Source organism: Trichosurus vulpecula, chromosome 7 (assembly GCF_011100635.1).
Source record: "Trichosurus vulpecula isolate mTriVul1 chromosome 7, mTriVul1.pri, whole genome shotgun sequence".
NCBI classification, from domain to species: domain Eukaryota; kingdom Metazoa; phylum Chordata; class Mammalia; order Diprotodontia; family Phalangeridae; genus Trichosurus; species Trichosurus vulpecula.
In genome coordinates this window covers 3,400,256-3,421,464 of record NC_050579.1, presented here as the reverse complement: position 1 = coordinate 3,421,464, position 21,209 = coordinate 3,400,256, and the positions used below count along the sequence as shown (strand labels likewise).

The 21,209-nt window shown below is 44.6% G+C and overlaps 1 protein-coding gene across 1 annotated transcript in view; it reads right to left on the bottom strand.

Annotated features, from left to right (window-relative positions):
* Positions 1–21,209, bottom strand: part of IQCA1 (IQ motif containing with AAA domain 1) — a 241,362-nt gene that overhangs the window by 171,304 nt on the left and 48,849 nt on the right. The window contains exons 7-8 of the mRNA XM_036766788.1: positions 13,950–14,141; positions 12,596–12,667 (exon numbers count right to left, since the gene is read on the bottom strand). Coding sequence (XP_036622683.1) covers positions 12,596–12,667; positions 13,950–14,141 — 264 coding nt within the window. The remainder of the gene's footprint in view (positions 1–12,595; positions 12,668–13,949; positions 14,142–21,209) is intronic.

Here is a 21,209-nt window from a genome sequence, read left to right as displayed (position 1 = left end):
TTATGCTGGAGTTGTTGATGAAGATGGGCACAGCCTACCTACTCCCATCACGCTCAGAGGTTCTTGTGTTCCACGATTCATGACCACACAGCTCAAATGAAAAATTAAACGTGTTAAAATCTAACTTGCTCTTTGACTTCTTTTTATCTCAGGCCCCAGGTTACTGTCCATTGGTAAGGCTAGACCAAGGCATATATATTTGGGGGGAAAAGGCATTAACAGCTCAGGGGATGAAGGAAGGTTTCCAGGAAGTGGTGGTACCTGAAAGGGAATGTCTAGTCAATCAATTAATTAATCAGCCAACACTTATTGGAAGCCTTCCATATGCCAGACACTGCCCTGGGCACTGGAGATAAAAATGCAATAAATAAAACAATGCCTGCTGTCTAGGCCCTACATTCTATTGGAGAAGACAAGTTGAAGATGGTGCTTAACCTGGATCTTAAATTTAGGAAGAAAGGTGTTCCAGGAGGTGGAGGTGGGGAGGATATGCTTTCCAGAAACAGGGTAGGCCTGTGCAAAGCCAAGAAGATGGGGGACGGTGTGTCATATGTGAAGAATGCTGGACCAGAGTGCACAAGGTCATAGAGGCTGGAAAGCTAGGTTGGGGCCAGGGTGTGAAGGGCTTTAAAAGATAAAAAGAGAAGTTTACATTTTATTCTAGAGTCAAAAGGGAACCACTGGACATTATGGAGTAGGTGAGTCACAGGATCAGACATATACTACTTTGGCAGCAGTGTGGAAAATGGACAAGAGTAGGGAGAGGCTTGAGGTAGAGAAATCAGGTAGGAAACTTTCAATAAACTAGGTGAGAGAGGATAGATATGAACTAATGTGGTGGCTGTGTGAGTAGAGGAAAGGGGGCCAGATATGAAAGATGTTAAATACATAGAAATGAAATGATTTAGCAGCTGGATGTTCATGGCATCATGTCCATGGAAGAGTAAGAAATCCAAGATAACTTTGAAGTCACAAATGTGGAAGACTGGAAGGACTGAGATGTCTTTGATGGAAATAAGGAAGTTTGGAAGGAGAGTGGTTTAGGGGGAAAGAAAAGGAGTTGAGTTTAGGATATTTTTTGCTTGAGATATCTCTGAGACATTAGATTTGAGATTTCCAATAGGCAACTGGTGATGTGTGACTGAAGATCTACAGGGAGACTGGGTTCTGTGAATTATCAGTGGAGAGATAATTATTAAACCCATGATAGCTTCTGAGATCACTGAGAGTACAGAGAAAGAAGAGAAAGGGGTCCAGAGTGGAGATCTGGGGAATACCCAAAGTTAGCGGACGTGACATGAATGAGGAGCCAGCAAGGGAAACAACAGGAGCAATCAGATAAGCGTATGGTGAACAAGGAGATATGAGAGGAGAAGAGTATCCAGAAGGGGATCAAGAAGATCAAAGGCAGCAGATAGGGTGGGATGATGAGGAGTGATCATTAGATTTGGCTATTAGAAGATCAATGGGAACTTTGGAGAGAAGAGTTTCAGTTGAGTGATGGAATTGGAAGCCATATTGTTAAGGATGAAGGAGATAAAAGAGAGGAAGGGAAGAGGAAGCAATGCCTGTAGTCAGTTTTTTTCCCCAAGTATACTCTAAAAAGAGAAACAAGATACAGGATGATAACTTGGGACAACAGAATGTGGTGACAGTTTTGGAAGGATGGGGAACGCTTGGGTATGACTGAAGGCAGTAGGGAAGGAACAGTAGATACAGAGAGGTTGAAGATTCATATGGGAGGGGACTGATTGAAAGCACAATCTGTTGGAAAAGACAGGAGATGGTGAGATCAAGTGCACGAGGAGAGGGTGGCCTTGGCAAGGAAAAGGGTTGTGACCTCTTTGTCAGAGACTGAAAGAAGAGAGAGTAGGGGATGATGTCAACAGGTTCTGAGATGAAGAGAAGACAGCAAAGAGGGAACTCATGTTCCACAGCTTCTATTTTCTCAATAAAGAGTAAAAATCCTCAATTGAGAAAAAATGGGGAGGGGGAGGAGGGGAAAGTTTAAATAGAGAAGGTTCAAAACAGCTTTTATGAGGAGTGAGATGGGTGACCAATTAGAGAAGAAAAGGACTGCCTTACAGCAATGAAGGCCCTGTTGAAGATGGATAACATGAATCTGTAACATACCAAGTCAGCAAGGCTCTGTGACCTTCTCTGATTCTGATTAGGAGTACATAAATAGGAGTGGAAGAGGGTAATACGGGACAGATCTGGGTATGATATCTGACAAATGATCATCATCCATAGGACAGTGTGCAAGGGATTTGAGATCAGAAGAAATTTAGCAGAGAACTAAATCGCCCAACTCTAGGACCAGGATTCAAAAGGGAAGAAAGTGAAGTAAGACTAGAGCTAATGGTATGAGAAAATACTGGGGGGGGGGCACACAGAGAGGAATTGGGGATCATGATGAAAGCAAAGAATGGATTTGGGAGGGGTGAGGCAGAAAAAGAGGTGCGACGATAGGAGATGATGGTCAAATGAGTGTCTGAGTTTTGGATTAACACTGGGAGGCTCATTGGTAATGGTGAGCTCTAGGGTATACCATCCCATGAATGGCTGGAGTGGAATAGGGTAGGTCATGGGATTTAAGGAAGCTGAGGAATAAGGAGGTTAGGAAGCTAGAAGGAGCATCAATGTTGGCTTCCAAGGTCCCTTAGTTAAAGGGTAAGAATCAGGCAGGAGAGGAAGACAGTGAGCCAGGGACATGTACTGACATCATATTTCATCCTCTTGGTTTTCCTCCCATGAACTGTTGGGCAAAACCCTTTTGAGTGGTTATGGAATTCATTGAAGAAGACTTATGAAATTCTGGGGCTTGTTACATCCTGCACAATGTCACCTGGAAACAAGATCTTTCTAGGGAATTCCTCTTCTCTCTGGACTTTGTGCAGGGTGTCTTCTATGACTGTGGTGAACATCTCTGGCCCAAACATGTGTCCCTCTTTTATGTCTTTGTTGGTACCATTAAATAGAGGCTTGCTGAACAGATATGACTCCATGACTGTGTTTACCGAAGAACCTTTCATGGTATCAAAATACAGATGAGAGACTCCTGGTTGGAGATTTGCTTTTATAGGTACATTTCCCAAAGGAAAAAAACCCTTTTACAAAGTGCGGATTCAAGATGAGGAAATGAACAAAGGAGCATTCAGTTAGCACGCACTTACTGCATATCAATAACTCTACTAAGCAGTGATACAAATATAAAAGGGGAGGCAGCCCCTTCTCTCAAGAAGCTGACTTTCTAATGGGAGAGAACACATGGGACGCACTGGCCAGGGAGGGGGCACCTTGATTTGGAATGTCTCAGGAATGGTGAACGGAGCCACAGGAAGCAGACTGACATGCCCTTTCCAGGAGGAGGAGCAGTTAATGGCTTTTATTATTCATCCAGAAGTGGAATGCAGTGATGGATAGGAGGGCCTAGAGGTATCCATGTGGGGGTAGGGTGGCCGGTGAGAAGATGGCAGAGGTAACTGAAGTGCTGCTTGTGTCACCTGGGCATGGTGGGTCACATGAGACCCTCACCAGTCAAGCTTGGCCTATTCCCAAGGAGTTAAAACCCTTGTTTTTGAGTGACAGCATATTTAAATTAGGCTTTACTAAATTAACTTAGTATAAAAGATGCCTCTTTATACTGGGAAAACCAAGAAAAGAACAAAGAGGCAGCACTTCTTCCTCATTTACTTGATTCTTTTAGGATACTCAATCCATTGGGAAAGAAGAGACAGGCTCCTGCTCAGAGGGTTAGACCACAGTCACAAGAAAGTCTCAGTATATTTTTGAATGACTTAGATCAAAGGGAAGCCTGGAAATAAGAGGGGCGGGAGAAGCAGATCAAGGTTTCAGTGAAATGATAGATGCTTTTCTGGTCAGATTTATTTTATTTTTAAAGTTGAATGGGTCTTAGACACCATGATTTATCTGTGATTAAGAAAAACATGTGTAGTAGAATCAGATGGCGTCACCCCTCAAGGAAAGCATGCATTTCTAAAGCTCTGGGACAAAGATTTTCAGACTTTACTCAAAGAAAATAAAGAGACTCTCCAGAAAAGAAATGCGAGTGCTTCAGTTGTGTGCTGAGAGCAGAGCTAACCAGGGAAGGCCGTGAGTGACTAGCAACACTGAGGTCATTCTTGGATTCTCCTAACCATCAAAGAATTGGAAACACTCAAAAAATAAAATATGGCTGAAGTTTTAATTCAGAATTAAACTGAACTGCTCTGCAAAATAAATGTGATGAAATTCCATGGACTTTTATGCAAATTTCCCCCAAAAGAGTGGGGCCAAAAGGATATTTTGCTATTCCCAACAACGATGGTGGAGGAGGCCTTCCAGTTGACATAAGTCCTGGAATACTGAGAAAGCAAATTTACCCTGTTTACACACAAAGATCTATGGTCATTTCTGGAGGGCTGGCATGACTGTACATCAAAGGGATATGACCCGTGGCACTTGGCATGTATATCAAGGCACATAACTGTCTGGTCCATTTGTTTTCATTAAAGTCCAGAAAAGAGGCATAGGGCATTCAAAAGTGAAAGAAAATAATAAATCTGAAGTAGAGAAAGAAAAAACAGCCAACCCAGAGTTATGGCCCTGTTTCCTGCAAAAAGCACCAAGTGGGCGGCAAGGGCTCTTCGTGTTTTTCCTACTTCAAGGACTGCCCCTCCCCGAGACAAAATACAAGTTTTAACTGTTTGGTACAAACAGAAATCATTTTCATCTTCATCTTTCTTTTGAAAAGAACATCCTTTCACTATGTGTTCACCTCTGATGATCACTCTTGCTATTATCCTGAATGAGACAGAAATGCATCAGGTATCCCTTAAAAAGCCCACATATTAGCAGATGCGAGCCACGAGAAAAGTGATGAGAAAATTCATCCATTATCTCTCTATTTAGATGTCTATTCCAATGGATAAATGCTCTTTTTAAGTCATGTTTCATGCCTCTATGCTTCCAATTGAAACTGCCAGGTGAATTGGGCTCCCTGTGGGGAAACGAAAACCTGTGAAATTCATCCCCACACCGGTGTGATACACAAATCGACTGTATTCAACTCAACAGGGATTGATTGACCTCTTACTACGTCTTCGGACTGCTAGGCCAGGGGAAATACAAGAGCAGGAGATTATAACCTTTTGGGGAGACCTCTCTCTCCTCCCTCTCTCCCTCCCCACCCTCACACGCGCGCACACACACACACACACACCAATTTTTAAAAAGCATAATACAAGAGAAAACAGAAGGGAGAGGCAGAAGGAGTAACACAGACACTAACTGGTAAAGAAAGGGAGGGAATCCATACTGACCAGCAGCCCACATCCCCTGCACCGCCCCCATGCCACCTTGGGTCCTTCCTTCTGACAGCAGCACCAGAGGAAATGTCACGGAGCAGAATGTGGCTCCCTTCAAAGACGAGCCTTCCCTGCTTCTGATACTTTGGAAGGTCGCTGGGGCTTTTCCACAAAGCTCCCTTTTGAAGCAAAGCTAGTACTCCAGAATTTAGTAAATAAATCCACATTAAGCCTAGTGATCAACATGTACTAAGCGCTTCATAAATGTTCTTTCATTCATCCCTTCTCATTCTATCCTCCTTTCATTTTAAATCCCGCCTCTGACACCTACCTACTGTGTGACCCTGGGCAAGCCACCTAACTGCTCCCATCCTCAGCTTCCCTGTCTCTAAAACAGGGATGACAATAGTACCTATCAAACTGCTGTGAAGACAAATGAGACTACATATATAAAGCAGTTCAAAAATCTTACAGGGTTTTAGAAATGCTAGCTATTATTCCTGTCCACGACTCTTGAGGCAGCTAGGTGGCACCGTGGTTAGCGTGCTGGGCCTGGTATCATGAAAACCTGTCTTGAGTTCAAATACAGCTCCAGCTTCTTACTAGCTGTATGACCCTGGGCAAGTCCTTAACCTATGTTTTCCTCAGTTTCCTCACCGGGGATAATAATAGCACCCACCTCACAGGTTGTTGTGATGGGATAATAATCGTAAAGGGCTTAGCACAGTGCCTGGCACATAGTAGGGATTACATAAAACGTTAGCTTATATATTTTGATATTTATATATTTAAGGATATTTTCCTTAAGCGGTTATTTTTCTGACTTAAGAAACAGTATATACTAACATAATAATAACTGGCATTTATACGGCACTTTAAAGCACAAGGTAACAAGCACTTTATAAATATTATTTCATTTCCCATTCACAACAATGTGGGAGAGAGCTGGGTGAGTCACAGTCTCTCTGGGCCTCAGTTTCCCGATGTATAAAATGGTGGGTTAGGCTATGATCTCTGACCCTGTGACTGACCCATACTCCAGGGCTACCTCTTTGCCCAGCCATAGACCTCTATTTCTCAGGACTTCTCTACTTGCCCTCCACGTTCTTTTCAATCCAACACTGGCCCAGTTGCCATTCTTCAAAGAGGCTCCACAACCTGTCCCATGCATTTGTTCTGGCTGTCACCCCTGGAACCCTCTGTCCCTTCCCCACAGTCTTCTACTCCCTGGCTTCTGGCAGCAGGAGACAGATTACTTTCCATTTACATGGATATATCTTGTGGGGTGTAGGGGGTGTTGAGGGAGGACTAGCACCTGGTGCGAGGGCTACTCAGCCATCTTTGGTGCCCACTTGATCCACTCAACTCTCACCTGTGGCTCCAAGAAGCAACAGCATGCTCAGCGGCCACACCCTGGTAAATCTTTTTGGCAGACAGGCTAAACCAGGTGGAATATAACCAAGGGATCTCTAACCCTTCTATACATTGGGGGGGGGGGGTTGTCTACCCCACACTTGTGAAGACTCCCCCGCTGCAGTGGAATGGGCAGATGATAACAGTTTGTTCCAATGGCCATGAAGGCAGCTGAAGCAGGCACTGTGGAGTGCGTAGAGCTTGGTTAGACATCAAAGATGCCAAGGTCATCCACTGCATCATGAGCCACCACTAGTCATCTTGACCTTGTCTTGCCACTCGGCTTTGATAATTCTGGAAGAGAGTGAGGCCAGTAACTTCATGCAACACTGCCTCTCTTAAATCCAATTTATGAGTGAGGAAAAAGACATCAGCCATACCCTTTTAGCATTTTTACCTATCTTCAAGTCCTGTGCCAAGAGACAAGTGATGAAGCAACAGGTACAGATACACTGAGAGCTGTAGTCACAACCCTGCACACAGGTGGCCCAGGCCACAGGGTCATCTTTTCACTGGAAGCAGCAGTGGGATTCGGCAGCCCTCTGGGTATCTGAGCAGCCCCATAAGGACCATATTGCTTACCTCTTGGTATGACTAAAGGACTAGAGAAGGTACCCTAAAAATTGTCTGCTTACCCAATCCTGGCCTGTTTACTGTGGCAGGTGGGGATCCCACATAAGGCTGAAACAAAACATTACAAAAACTCTTATGAAGATGAATCCACTCACTATTGGTACATGGAATGTGTGCATGCTTATGGACAACACAAAATCCAGAAGACCTGAAAAGTGAACAGCTCTTACTGTGGGAGAACTCAGCAGGTTTCACAGCCAAATAATAGCCCCGAGTGCAACAAGGCTGGCAAATGAAGGCCAGCTTACTGAAGTCAGAGCTGGATACATGTTTTTCTTGAGTGGCCATAGTGAAGACAAGCGCCATGAAGCTGGCCTAGGTTTTGCAATCAAAACTAATCTAGTCAGCAAGCTTGTATGTCTACCAAAAGGAGTGAATGACAGGCTCATGACAATGAGATTGCCACTTGAGGGAAAATGTCACACCACCATCATCAGTGCACAAGCTCCCACCCTAATGAACTCTGATGAGGTCAAAGAAAAATTTTATGAAGATCTGAAGACCTTCATCATCAATGTGCCAAAAGAGGACAAGTTTATAATTCTGGGTGACTTTAACGCTAGAATAGGTTCAGACTACCAGACACGGCAGGGACTCCTTGGGAGGAATGGAGTTGGAAATAGCCACAGCATTGGCCACTTACTTCTGAAGAGTTGTGCATTTCATGACCTTCTCATCACCAACACTGTCTTCCACTTACCTAGACTCAAGAAAACTTCATGGATGCACCATTGCAGCAAATGCTGGCATTTAATAGACTATGTGGTTTTAAGGAGAAGAGACAGTATGTGATAGTGACAAAGGCAATGTGTAGCACAGAGTGCTAGACTGATCATAGATTTAATCTCTCCATGCCGAATATTCACATTTAATAAAAGCAGTGACCCCAAGGCAAGACAACTACCAGAAGAATTAAGCTCAACAGATTAGAGTGCTTCTCCAAGGGAGAACAGTTTAGTGCTAACTTGGAGGAAAAGCTGAGCCGGGACATAATTGGCAACAGTGGAGCAGAAAAGGACTGGGCAGCTTTTAGAGATTTGGTGCATGCCACTGCATTTACTCTTCCAGGCCAGAAGACTCACAAACATTAAAATTTGTTTGATGAAAATGATGGTGAAATTCAGAAGCTGCTAAAAGAAAAATGAGAACTTCACAGAGTTTGCCAGCAGGATAGTTCATCTGTCTCTAAGAAGGCAGCATTTAATTCCAACAAAAGCAAAGTACAAATGAAGCTTAGAGAGATGCAGGATTCTTGGCTCAGTAATAAAGCAGATGAAATTCAATTTTATGCTGATTGTAACAATCCAAAGCAATTTTATGATGCCCGGAAGGCTATTTATGGGCCAAAGACCTATGGTGCATCTCAGCTATTCAGTGCTGATGGAGCCACATGGATTAGTGATAAGGACACGACCCTGGAGAGATGGGCTGAACACTTCTGTAGTGTTCTCAACAGACAGTCATCGATCAACGCTGAAGCCAATGATGATATACTCAGGTTGAAGTCAATCCCTCCCTAACTGAAGTTCCAATTGAAGAAGAGGTTTTGAATGCCATTTGGCTCCTCTCATGTGCCAAAGTGCCTGGTGCTGATTCTATTCCAGATGAGATTTACAAGGCAGGGAGTCCACCCATCATTTGAAAGCTAATAGACATTTTCTGGGTCATATGGCAAGAGGAGGTTATCCCCCAGGAGTTCAAGAATGCCTCTATTGTCCATCTCTATAAAGGTAAAGGAAATAGATTATTTCATAACAATCACAGAGGGGTCTCTCTTAGTCATCGCTGCAAGATTCTTCCCAGAGTCTTTTTAATAGGCTGATCCTTCACCTGGAAGGTGACCATCTACCTGAGGGCCAGTATAGCTTCAGAAAGGGCGTGTGGTGTTTGTCGCCTGATAACTCCAGGAGAAATGCCAGGTGCAGAAGAGACATCTGAGCACGGCGTTCACTGATCTGACCAAGGTCTCTGATACTGTCAGTTGTGAGGGCTCACCAAAATGTATGTCAACATTTGGTTGCCTGGAGAAGTCCTTCAGTATTGTACTCCAGTACTATGATGGCATGTTTGCCTGGGTTCTGGATAATGGACAGAGTTCTTGCACTTTCCCAGTCACTAATGCATTGACAGGGCTGTGTGCTCGCTCCCATGCTTTTTAGCAGGATGCTTTCAGCCATTTTGTCAGATGCCTCCACAAAGGATGATCACGGCATCAAGGGCAGCTTCTGCACTGACGGCAAATTCTTCAATTTGAAAAGGCTCCAAGGCAAGACTAAAGTGGAGGGACAGCCTGTGCAGGGTTTTTGGCTGGCAGGTGATTGTGCACTCAATACAGCCTCTCAGGCTGAGACACCACAGAGCATGGATGGATTCTCTGCTACTTGTGCTAATTCTGGCCTAACAATTAACACCAAGAAAACATAGGTGCTCCATCAGCCAGCAATCACACCACTCATACGGGGAACCATCAGTTACAGCAAATGGAGAAATTTTCGATGCTGTAACTTTACTTACCTTGGCAGTGTACATTCCAGGGACGTGCACAGAGATGATGAAGCTGACACGTTGCCAGAGTTAGCTCAGGGATTGGGAGGCTCCGAAGGAAAGTGTGGGATGGAAGAGATATTAGACTGACTACCAAACTGAAGGTCTGCAGAGCTGTTTTATATACTGTTATATATAGCTGTTATATACATCGTCGTATGTCTGTGAAACCTGGACAGTCTACCAGCATCATACCAAGGACCTGAATTGCTTCCGTTTGAATTGTCTTAGGAAGATTCATAGAATCACCTGGCAGGATAAGGTACCATTCACCGAAGTCCTTTCTTGAGCTGAACTGCCAAGCATGCAAATTCTACTGCAGACAGTGCAACTCTGATGGGCTGGTCATGCTGGTCAAATGCCAAACGTAAGCTGCCTAAAAGACTATTTTATGGAGAACTCATACAAGGCGGGAGCTCATATGGTGGTCAGAAGTAATACAAGGTTATTCTTCTCAAGGTCTCTCCGAAGAACTTTGAAATTGATTGCATGACAGCCCAAACACTGGCACAGGCCTGCCCAGCATGGTGTGCCCAAATCAAAGATGGTGCTGTGCTCTATGAGCACAGCAGAATTGCAGTGGCTCAGAAGAAACATGAGATGCACAAATCTACAGCCATCTCCACTCCAAGTGTTCATGTGGATTATTTGTGCCCAATGTGTGGTAAAGCCTTCCAAGCTCATATTGTTCTGCTCAGCTGCCGTCGGACACACTATACCTTGACTCCAACTTCGTGATGTCATTTTGATCCTCTTCAAGAACAAAGGACAACAACCAACCATATATCGTATATGTGTCTACCTATTTATATGCCAGACCCTCCATTAGAGTACAAACTTGTTGAGGGTAGGACTGGTTTTCCCTTTCTTTGAATCTCCAGTCCTTAGCATAGTGCCTGGCACAACATAAGAGTTTAATCATATTCACTGACTAGCTTTCAGATGCTTCTGGATCTGGTCCCAGTCTCCCTTTCTAGCCTTCCTACCCTGCATGAATCTCTGTTCCAAACCCAAGAGGTTTACTGAACATCCCTGAAGGGTCCTTGGAAGTTGCCACCATTGGACTCTAGCACAGACCTTTCCCTCTGTACACTTTCTAAGGTTCTCTCAATGCCTGCTACTGTACATGGGCTGTACTTGCCTCCAGGGCTGGCATCAAACCAAGGGTACAATCTGCTCGGTGCCTAATGAGAGTGCTTGCAGAGAAGGCTACTTCTCTGAGTGCTTTTCACATCCCTTCCCCATTCAGAGGGCTGGAGACGTTCTGCCTTGGGAGGAGAGTGAGGCCTGGGGCTGGGGTGTCTCCTGACAATGACAGAGAAGATGTCATTACCGTGTCTCTATGAAGGTCTCAGAGAAGCCCAGCTCTCACACACATGCTCCAGCAACCACCCAAAAATAGCACTTGGCTGAATAACGACAAAAAATCCAAAGAGAAACTAAATAAATGCCTTCATTGGATCCAGGACTATATCACAAAACAGCCAGGAGCCTTTGGGCAATAGGAAAGAGATCATGCCAGAAAAGCCAGTGTGAGCATGAGAAAAAAGATGGAAACCTGCCAGTGTAGACCAGAGACTCTTCCCAGGGGTTCTGAAGCCTGTAGCTTTCTAAGTCTGGAGGCAGAAGAAACGGGGGCTCAGACAAGGAACTCCAGGAGGCTTTGGGCAATAGGAAAGAGATCATGCCAGAAAAGCCAGGGTGAGCATGGGAAAAAAAGATGGAAACCTGCCAGTGTAGACCAGAGACTCTTCCCAGGGGTTCTGAAGCCTGTAGCTTTCTAAGTCTGGAGGCAGAAGAAATGGGGGCTCAGACAAGGAACTCCAGGAGGCTTTGGGCAATAGGAAAGAGATCATGCCAGAAAAGCCAGTGCGAGCATGGGAAAAAAAGATGGAAACCTGCCAGTGTAGACCAGAGACTCCTCCCAGGGGTTCTGAAGCCTGTAACTTTCTAAGCCTGGGGGCAGAAGAAATGGGAGCTCAGACAAGGAACTCCAGGGAAGCAAGAAATCTGGCACCGATGGCCATTAGGCAGGAGCTAGCAGCCCCCAGACCAGGGCATATACTAGGGTGGTGACTGTGGGAGGGGACAGAAAGAGAAATACAGGGAGAGAGCTGCGCCATGATGGGCAAAATGTATGCAGAAATATCAGTATAACAACCCAAAGTAAATACACAATGTTCCCTACCATCCTCTAGAGATGGTGGCCAAGGGGCATAGGGCACTAACACCTCAGGAAAGTCAGGCAAGGTCTCAAGTGAGACAAAGTTCCTAAGACGAGCCTTGAAAGAAACCAGGGACTTTAAGAATCAGAGAGGAGAAGGAAGAGAATTCCCAAGATGGGAGATCCTGGGCAAACACATTCCAGGGAGAGAGAGAGTGCCTGAGACCAGCAAGATACAATCGTTTTAGTCAAACATTTGTTAATGAAGGCCAGTCCAGAGTTTCCCGCCACTGGTCATTTCGGGCTCCATTTCTTTGATCACAAAATCCTCTTAAACTTAAAAAAACCTCTAAAATGAAGATGTAAGAGATTTCCCATCAAATCAGAAAGAGACAGAGACAGAAACAGGGAGAGGGAGGAAGAGAGAGGGAGGGAAAGAGGGAAAGAAAGCGACAGAGAAAGAACAGAGACAGAGAGAGGTGACTAAGAAATTAAACCAGGCAAAAGTTCCACTTTTTGCATGAAGACTCACCATTCCTAGAAATATCATTTCTTCTTCCTTTTCCTTTGCAGTTTTCTTACATTGGTAGAATGAGCGCCAGAACTGGATTAGAAACAGGAATTAGATCAATGGGCTTGTAATCTAAAAGAAGGTTGCCCGTACTACACCCCTACCCTTCCCCCAGAAGGCATGTTGGTTGGTTCCATGCTGCTCATAAAGTCAGGATGTTTCCTCCTGGTCCTCAAAGGCCGAACTTTCAGAGGAGGAACTTGTCACCCCACAATTGGTTTCATTATAATTAGCAGTCATGTGGCCACTGGCCCAATGCACTGCCCAGCGTTAGCTGAACTTAGTTTTATTTCATTGAGCCATTGGCATGAGGGAAAGGTCTCATATCACTTTTTCCCTTTGTATCTGGGACCCCCACGCCAATAGACTCTTCATTGGTAATGATGATGAAACGAGAGAAACCTTGATCTGGAAATGAAGGGAACATGTGGTTCCTATTTTTGAAACAATAATTTCTAAGAAAGAAACAGAGAGTGGCTACAGAGCTTATGATGGAGTCAGGGAGATGTGAATTCAAGTACTTCTGACACATCCTGAGCGGATAATTTAACCTTGAAGACATCCTAGAATCTCTCGAGATTACATAAGAGCAGCTCATTTATAATGGCAGAGGGAATTTGTCATAGATCAGGCCACAGTTCTCAGGACCATATATTTGAGTCAGGAAGGAACCTTGAAAGACATCAAATCAGATTTCCTCAGTTTATACAGATGAGGAAATTGAGAAACTGAAGCTGAGAGAATGTGACTTTCCAGGGTCACAATCTAGTAAATGTTCTTGAACCTGGGTCCTTCTGACTCAAGGACCCATCCTTGATACCGTGCTGGCTCTCACTGGAGATTCCGATTCCAACAAGGCAGGTTCCCTCCTCCCTCCCCCATCAAAAACTAAAACACAACCAAACAAAAAACAATTCTATGAAGCAGCTAGGGTCATTGAAAAATCCTCAGCTCCAATCTCAAATCCAGTCCCACTATGTGACTCCTCTTTATCAAACAGATCTTCTCCCATGAAAGCCTGGCTAACATCAGCCAAATAGCATCAATATCCACTTGAGAAGTTTGAGGGGAACACCTCTGACTGCTAGACTTCATCTCTGTTCAGAGAAGCAGCCGGCTGTCTCCCGCCTACATGACTGGCCAAGCCTCTTGGAATCAAATCCAAGGATGCTATGAGAGTGAGTAGGGAGGGTGTGCTATCTATCAGTGAGCTCTTGGCCCAAGTCACTCCTCTTCACAGAGCGGCCACCCATGGTCTCACTCCCAGTCCTGACCAAAGACAGCTCCCACCGCACCTGCAAACAAACAGACAGACCTTTTGAATCCGGATGGCGGCACTGCCCGGGTCCGGGACCTTCTCCCCATGAAGCCGGGCTTGTTTTTCTCTCATATCTTGATGATAGATCTGCCGCATGAAGATGGCTCTCAGGCGGCCCTGGCGGGCTCTCTCCGAGATCTGGATCAATTTCACGGCTTCCTCCAGGGGCATGATCTTCAGAGGCAGCTTCTGCAGTGGGCAGCAGACAATTCCTTCAGGAAACATGCCATCCACAAGTAATCATTTCAAAAATTACCATGACCTTTGTTCCTGAGATCACTTAATGAGGACAAAAGGTGGGAAAGCAATGTCTCCCTCTCAAACCAGGGAACACTGATCACTCTTTTCCCCAAGGGACACTTTTTAATAATATGAATGCATTCATTCTTAATACCAGAAAATCTTGGTCTTTGGGGAAAAGGCTCACCTTGTATTAAGTCCATGCATTATAATCAAACACAAGAGCCCCAGTGAGCAATGATGGACAAGGGACCCGGTCATCAAACCTTCCTTGGGAGAGTGAGGGGCGGGGCTTCCTAGGCCTTTTTAAAAGATATTTTAGTCCTTTTAATCAATTGACAAGCATTTATTCAGTACCTGCTATGTGACTGGCACTGGGGGCACAAGAGAAGAAAGAAAACAGACTCAGCCTTCAGGGAGTTGGCCTTCCAAGGAGGGAAACAGCATGTACATGAATCAGTTAATAAAATAAATCCAGAGTAAATACTGAGTCATTACTAGAGGCTGGGAATTTGAAAAAGCCTCCAGTAGGATACGGCCCTTGAGCTGAGCTGGGAAAAAAGCTACGGGTCCCCAGAGGATTCCAGGAACAGGATGCCCTGGGCAAGGGCAAGAAGAAGGAATATTGAATATTCTTATCAGAAAATAGGCTCATTTTGCTGAAATGTAAAGTTCACGAAGGGGAAATAAGCCTGTAATGGAAGGTAAGAGCCTGAGCGCCAAGGGCTTTAAATGCCCAACAGTTTGCATGTGAGGTCAGCAAGACATGAGTTCAAATCCAGCCTCAAACACTTACTGGTTGTGTGACTTTGGACAAGTCACTTAACCCTGTTTGCCTCAGTTTCCTCATCTGTCAAATGAGCTGGAGAAGGAAATGACAAACTACTCCAATATATCTGTCAAGAAAATCCCCAACGGGGTCACAAAGAGTGGGACATGACTGCAAATGCCTGAGCAACAGCAAACTGCATGTGATCTAGGAGGCAACAGGGAGCCCCTATGCTTTCCATGTAGGGCAGTGATGTTCCATCAACATCTCCTCCTTGTTCCCCTCCCCCATCTCATCAGATGATCCTAAATACAAAGATTCCACAGCTTTCCCCTCAACTTTTACTCTGAATGACTCCCTTTGAAAGGGCGGCTCCCTCGGACAATAGCCTGTGCCAATCACATGATCCTCATGAATTGAGCCCTAGTCACTCCCCCTTAATGCGGGCGACAAGTTCATGGCCCAAGGGCACGCTCTCTGTCTCCTCAAAGAGGCACATGGACACCTTCTGAAGAAGAGAAACAATTACATTTCCAAGGTTTGCCTCCATCCAGGCGTGGCAGAGGTGGACGGACACTCTCACCTCATCCCCCATCAGCCATTTACGAAAGGTTCAGTGAAAGCGCAGGGAGACTCCTGTGGATAAAATTCATCAGTGGAAGTCATTTATCCCAGGAGGGATAGGAAGTGAGCAAGAATGGAGTTCTGAAGACACAAAGGAAAATGGTTCCATTGAGAAGAAAACCAGAGGTTGTCCGGAAAACAATGCAGTTCTCCAAGGGGCTTACAAAACAGCTGAGCTTTTAAAAGCCACCCCTGGAGGATGGAAGCAAGGCCAGGTGAGAAAGGATGCCTTCCTCCAAAGCCTGGCCTGAGAGGTTCAGGACATGTCTGGAGGCCAGACCTCAGACAGAGGCAGGGCTGGAATCCCTTCCTTTTCTAAAGGAGGTCGAAGAAGGGATCATGATAACTGACAACAGAGGGGAGGCAGAGATACTCACTTTTCATTTGGATTCCGGATTTTTTCTGCCCAGGATAACGAGATTGAGACATGGCTAATAGGAAAGTGGTGTGCTAGAGCTAGCTGGAACCAGCTTATAAAACCTGATTGTTAAATTTTCAGTATAAGCATTTACACCTTAGAAATCAGAATATGCTAAAAACAGGGTTTGCTTTATTATCTTGTTGATCATCTCGACTTAGTAAAATGATGGGGGAAAACATTAATAACACAAAATAAACATATAAGTGTGTTGTGTATACACTCCTGTTTCAACAATCTGGCTAGCAGCTGTTGTGGGGGTGTAAGACCAACCCAAGCCCAACAAGAACGCTGCCAGCACACTGCAAAAGCATAGGTTCTTTTGATCTGCTTAACTAAGGCAAGCTATGTTAAGGGGTTGACAAGCTTACTTTAATTCAGCATACAAATATCATCCACTTAGTTCAGGGGAAAAAACCAGCACCCTGAACCTCAGAGCAAAATACAAACAAAGTACAAAAATGGACAGACACACCTTGTCTGATTCAAATCCCAATACATAGTTACCAGAGTTTAACAAAGTCCCAGCACCCAGGTTACAAGCTGGAGGGCCCTTAGCTATAGCTGCCCGGAGTCTCCGCATCAGCACACCAGCACGAGTGAGAGCCCCAAACAAATTACAAACATTGACGGACAGACCAAATACAGATTCATAGTCACCAACATCTAGGTTCAGCCCAGGAGCTCAGAACAAGGGCTGGCCTAGAGTCATGAGTGCCACCACTGCTGTGGGTAAGAGCTCCAAAGAATAGAAAACCAACCCCTGGTTTTATATCTTTTTCAGGGTCAGGGGTGAGTAACACATGGGACTCACCCACGTGACCTAAAATCGTCACAAAGAGGTGACTTAACCCACGTGGTCTAAGAGCCTCTGATGTCACAAATCTGTCACTCAAACTCATGTGTAAACTAGGCCCTCCCTTAGTTAGTCCCGCCTGGGGTCCCACCTTGGTTACCAAGTCACACCCACATAGGTTTTACACCTAATAGGGGTTTGGGCCTGGGGCTTAGCACCTAGTAAGGCTCAATGAAATACACTGAATTACTCAAAGGAAACAAAAACCAACTAAGTGCTAAGAGCCCATTTTGCTTACCAACACAACTCCTCCCCCCCACAAAGAGCCAGTTGTTAAACATTTATCAGCACACCTCTTGATTGATGCCCCAAATAAGGAAGGCCATGAAAGAGAGTACCCAGCTGTTGTTGATCATTTTGAGTCACCTGGCCCAAATGAATGACTTCCTCAGGTTCTGAAAAAACTAATAGCCGTGATTGCTGGACCTCTGCCAGGTGTTTCTGAAAGATCATGGAGAACAGGAGAGTTCCCTTGAAACTAGAAAATCCACATGTCCAGTGTCAGAGAAAGGGAAGAGAATGGAAATGGCAAACTCCAGATTAACAAGTACAACTTTAATAATTGTCTTCTAGAAGTTCCCCAGGAACCAAAAAGGTCATGAGGGATTATTAGAAATGGGAGTAGGGCACACAAAAGTCAGGACTGTTACCTCAACAACACTTCTCAAGCTCTCATGTCCTTTTTTGGGTTACTGAACTGCTGGGATGAGGGAAGCTGCAGATACGGTTTACTTAGATTTTAGCAAAGCATTTGGAGAGAGCTTTTCAAGATATTCTTGAGATAAAGATGGGCTGGTCAACAGAATTGTTCCAAGGATTTAAATAAGAGCCGTCAGACCCCAAGAGCAGACATTAGAGGTTCCATGTCAACTTGCATGGAGGTCTCCAGTAGAACGCCCCAGAGATCTCTGCTTGGCCCAGTGTTGCTCAATATTCTTATCCATGATTTGGATGAGGAGATAAATGCATGCTTGTCAAATTTGCACAAAAGGGGCAGGGAAAATAATGTATCACATGATGAAGTGAGGGTCCAAAAAGATTCTGAATGGCTGGAGCATTTGACCAAATGGAATGTGATCAAATTGAAGAGAGATAGATGTAAAGTCCCACTTAAGTTAAAAAACTGACTTCAGAAGTCCAAGATGGAGGAGGCATGACTAGTCAGCAGTCTGCCTGAAAAGGGATCTAGGGCTTTTTGGCTGACTACAAGGTCAAGGCACATTAATCATATGCTATGGCAGCCAAGAATATGAGCGCGATCTGAGGTTTGGATGGACAATCTGGTGTGGAGAGACAGCAGTCTGCCTGAAAAGATACCTGGAGCTTCTTAGTGGACCACAAGGTCAACAAGTATTAATGGTGTGCTATGAAAGCCAAGAAAGTAAATACAAGAAAGTTCCGTTCAGAGAGAGCCATGGCATCCAGGAGTAAGAAGTGAGCATTCTGCCCAATTCTGTCCTAGTCCAGGAACATGTGGAGGGCTTTGCTTAGGTCTGGACTCTACCTTTTAGGAGGATGTAGGTGAATTGAAGAGTGCCCAGAGAAGGGCAGCTAGAATGGGGAAACACTTAAGGAAGGGTTGAAGGAACTGGAGACCTTCAGCTTTGAGACTAGAAGATGGTGGAACATGATGGCTGTCTTCCAAATCTTGAAGAGTTAGGATATGGAAGAGGGATTCACCTTTTCTGTTCAGGCAGAGAAGGCAATTAATGTTTATCTACCACCTCCTATGTAAGAAAAAACTTCTTGAGCTAATCAGAGCTATCAAAAAATGGAATGGGGCACCTCAGGGACTGGTGGAGAAGGCTTCCCTCCAATGGAGGTCTTCATGCAAAGGCCACTTCCCACATATGGTGGAGAGGGAATGACTTTTTCAGGTATCATCTGGACTCCCTGAGATTCCTTTCAATTCTAAGACTCTTGTATTCTAATCTAGGGTCTCAGACATCATTTTTCATCTGGCTGTTCACTTCTGATATCTTCCTTTCTCTTCTTAAATCCCTACTGTCAGCCAGAAAGAATAATGGAAACACGCTATACCCCCTGCGCTCCCTGCCTGCCAGGTCCTGTTTCTTGCCCACAGTTTCAGAATCTCTAGGATTCTTTTCATGTTCCTTACAGCTTTATTATTCATTCCCACATGAATCTCAAGAAGTGGACAGTTACCATCTAGTCTGGCAAATTTCCATTACACCCTAGCTATGCAACCCAGAAAAATAGCCTGTCTCCTGGATGGTCATGACCAGTCAACATGCTTGTGCCAGATGAGCATAGCCTCCGGCAAGGAGGATCACCTTCACCAAACCCTCCCAAAACACTGGAGCCTAATAAATACTTGACTTGACTCATGTGACCTGGAATGCATGCCCTCAGTCAGTGCAGCTGGCACCTGGCTGTCTCTACCTTCAAAGTAAAATGAGAAACTCCTCCTTTCCCTGAGTTCTCCAGACTGCCTCCATTGCAGGGATCTGTTCCAGAGGGTCTTCGATTTACAGGGTTTTCCTGTCATTTTCTAGCTCATAGTTTTTCTCCTCTTCAACTTTTTGACTTAACTTTGAATCCCTTTCTTGGTTTTAAGAGTCATTTAATTTTCCACCAGGAACATTTTATTCCTTCTTGTTGAGGCACATTTAAGCCCTCATAGACTGAACAGCAAAAAGGCCTTTCTCCAGCACTTTTGCCTTCTCCTCCAGCAGGAAAACCCATTATTATTCAATATATGTATATGCAATATATATGTATGCACAGAGAGATATACACTGTATATGGACATATGTGTGTGTGCATTTCCTATGGAAGAAACACAAAGACATGACATCTTTTGGAATTGATCATGTGACACGGGAGACACTGGCACAGGACCACTCAGCATAGTGTGCCCGCATCAGAGAAGGTGCTGTGCTCTGTGAGCAAAGCAGAACTGAAGTAGCTCAAAAGAAGCATGAGATGCACCAATTTGGAGAATGCTCACACGGACTATTCGTGCCCGACCTGTGGTAGAGCATTCTGAGCTTGTACTGGTCTCATCAGTCACAGCTGGACACACTGAAACTTGACCCTAGCATAGTGATGTCACTGTGGTCCTCTTCGAGAACAAAGAACATGAAAAACTAGCCAAAAGTCACTAGAAGAATTCTCTCACATGTGCTGAAACTGAGTTCCTCAGCTGATTCTTTGGGGTCTCCCTTGCCTCTGCTACTACTCTGCTTGGTTGCTGTACACATTTTATGGTCTACCATCTCTGTCATCAAGACATAAAACACGGGAGTAACTTTTACAGTGATCTTTTCTTTGCAAAGAAACTGTTGTATTGATATTTTTTGTTTTCACATCATCCAAAGTTCCCAATGTGATACATTTCTCTTCTCCATTAGTTCTATAGTCATTTTGGTTTCCAATTTATCTATTTTCTTCCAATTTTCTAGTTTTCCTCTTTCGTACATCTCTTTTTCTGTCTGCAGACAATATTTTTCCCAGGTGCCAATGATCAGTCACCAGGAGAGTCTTATTCCATTCACTGCCAATCCCAAATCCAAACAAAATCAGCAAACAGCAATTACTCCCAAGTCTTCCAAAGAATCCTCAACTCTGAGCCACTTCCTCCCTCTTCCCTTTGCTTCTTTCTTTTCTAGGCAAACACTGGCTGTGGCTGCTTTGGGGTTCTACTGACGAGACAAGACTCCATGTCACAGCCCTGGTGAACTGACAGTTACAGACAAGAACATCTTATTAGGCCCAGCGCAATCACCGGTGAGACAAATGTTTCCTAACTACATCTGCTAAATTACCTCATGATGTAATCATTCGAGCAATATTCAATTCCTTTCTGAGGAGTAACCATGGAAGAAAAATTAAATTCAAATACCTACTATGTTAGTTCAGGGCTATTCGATGATTCTCAGTCCAAACCTTGAGGTCAGTCTCTCCTTTCCAAAACTAGTTGCAAAATGGATTTTTTATGTTTGGTGAACCTTTGGTAACTATTAATTGGATTGATCTCTTGTATCGTATATGTAAACAACAGTTTCAAGCTTCCTCCCTCCCTTCTTTCTTTCCTTCCTTCCTCCCTCCCTTCTTTCTTTCTTTCCTTCCTCCCTCCTTTCTTTCTTTCCTTCCTTCCTTCCTCCCTTCTTTCCTTTGGTTTGACCAAGTCACTCCCCTACCCAATCAACTCCCATGGCTCCCTGTAGACTTTAGGATCAAATGCCAATTCTTCTGTTTGTCATTAAAAGCTCTTCTCAACCTTGCCCCAACCTACTTGTCCAGCCGTACTATCCAGCACTCCCTTCACAGACTCCACCATCTTCTGAGACTGGCTGACTCCTTGCTCCTCCCACAGGATGCTCCATT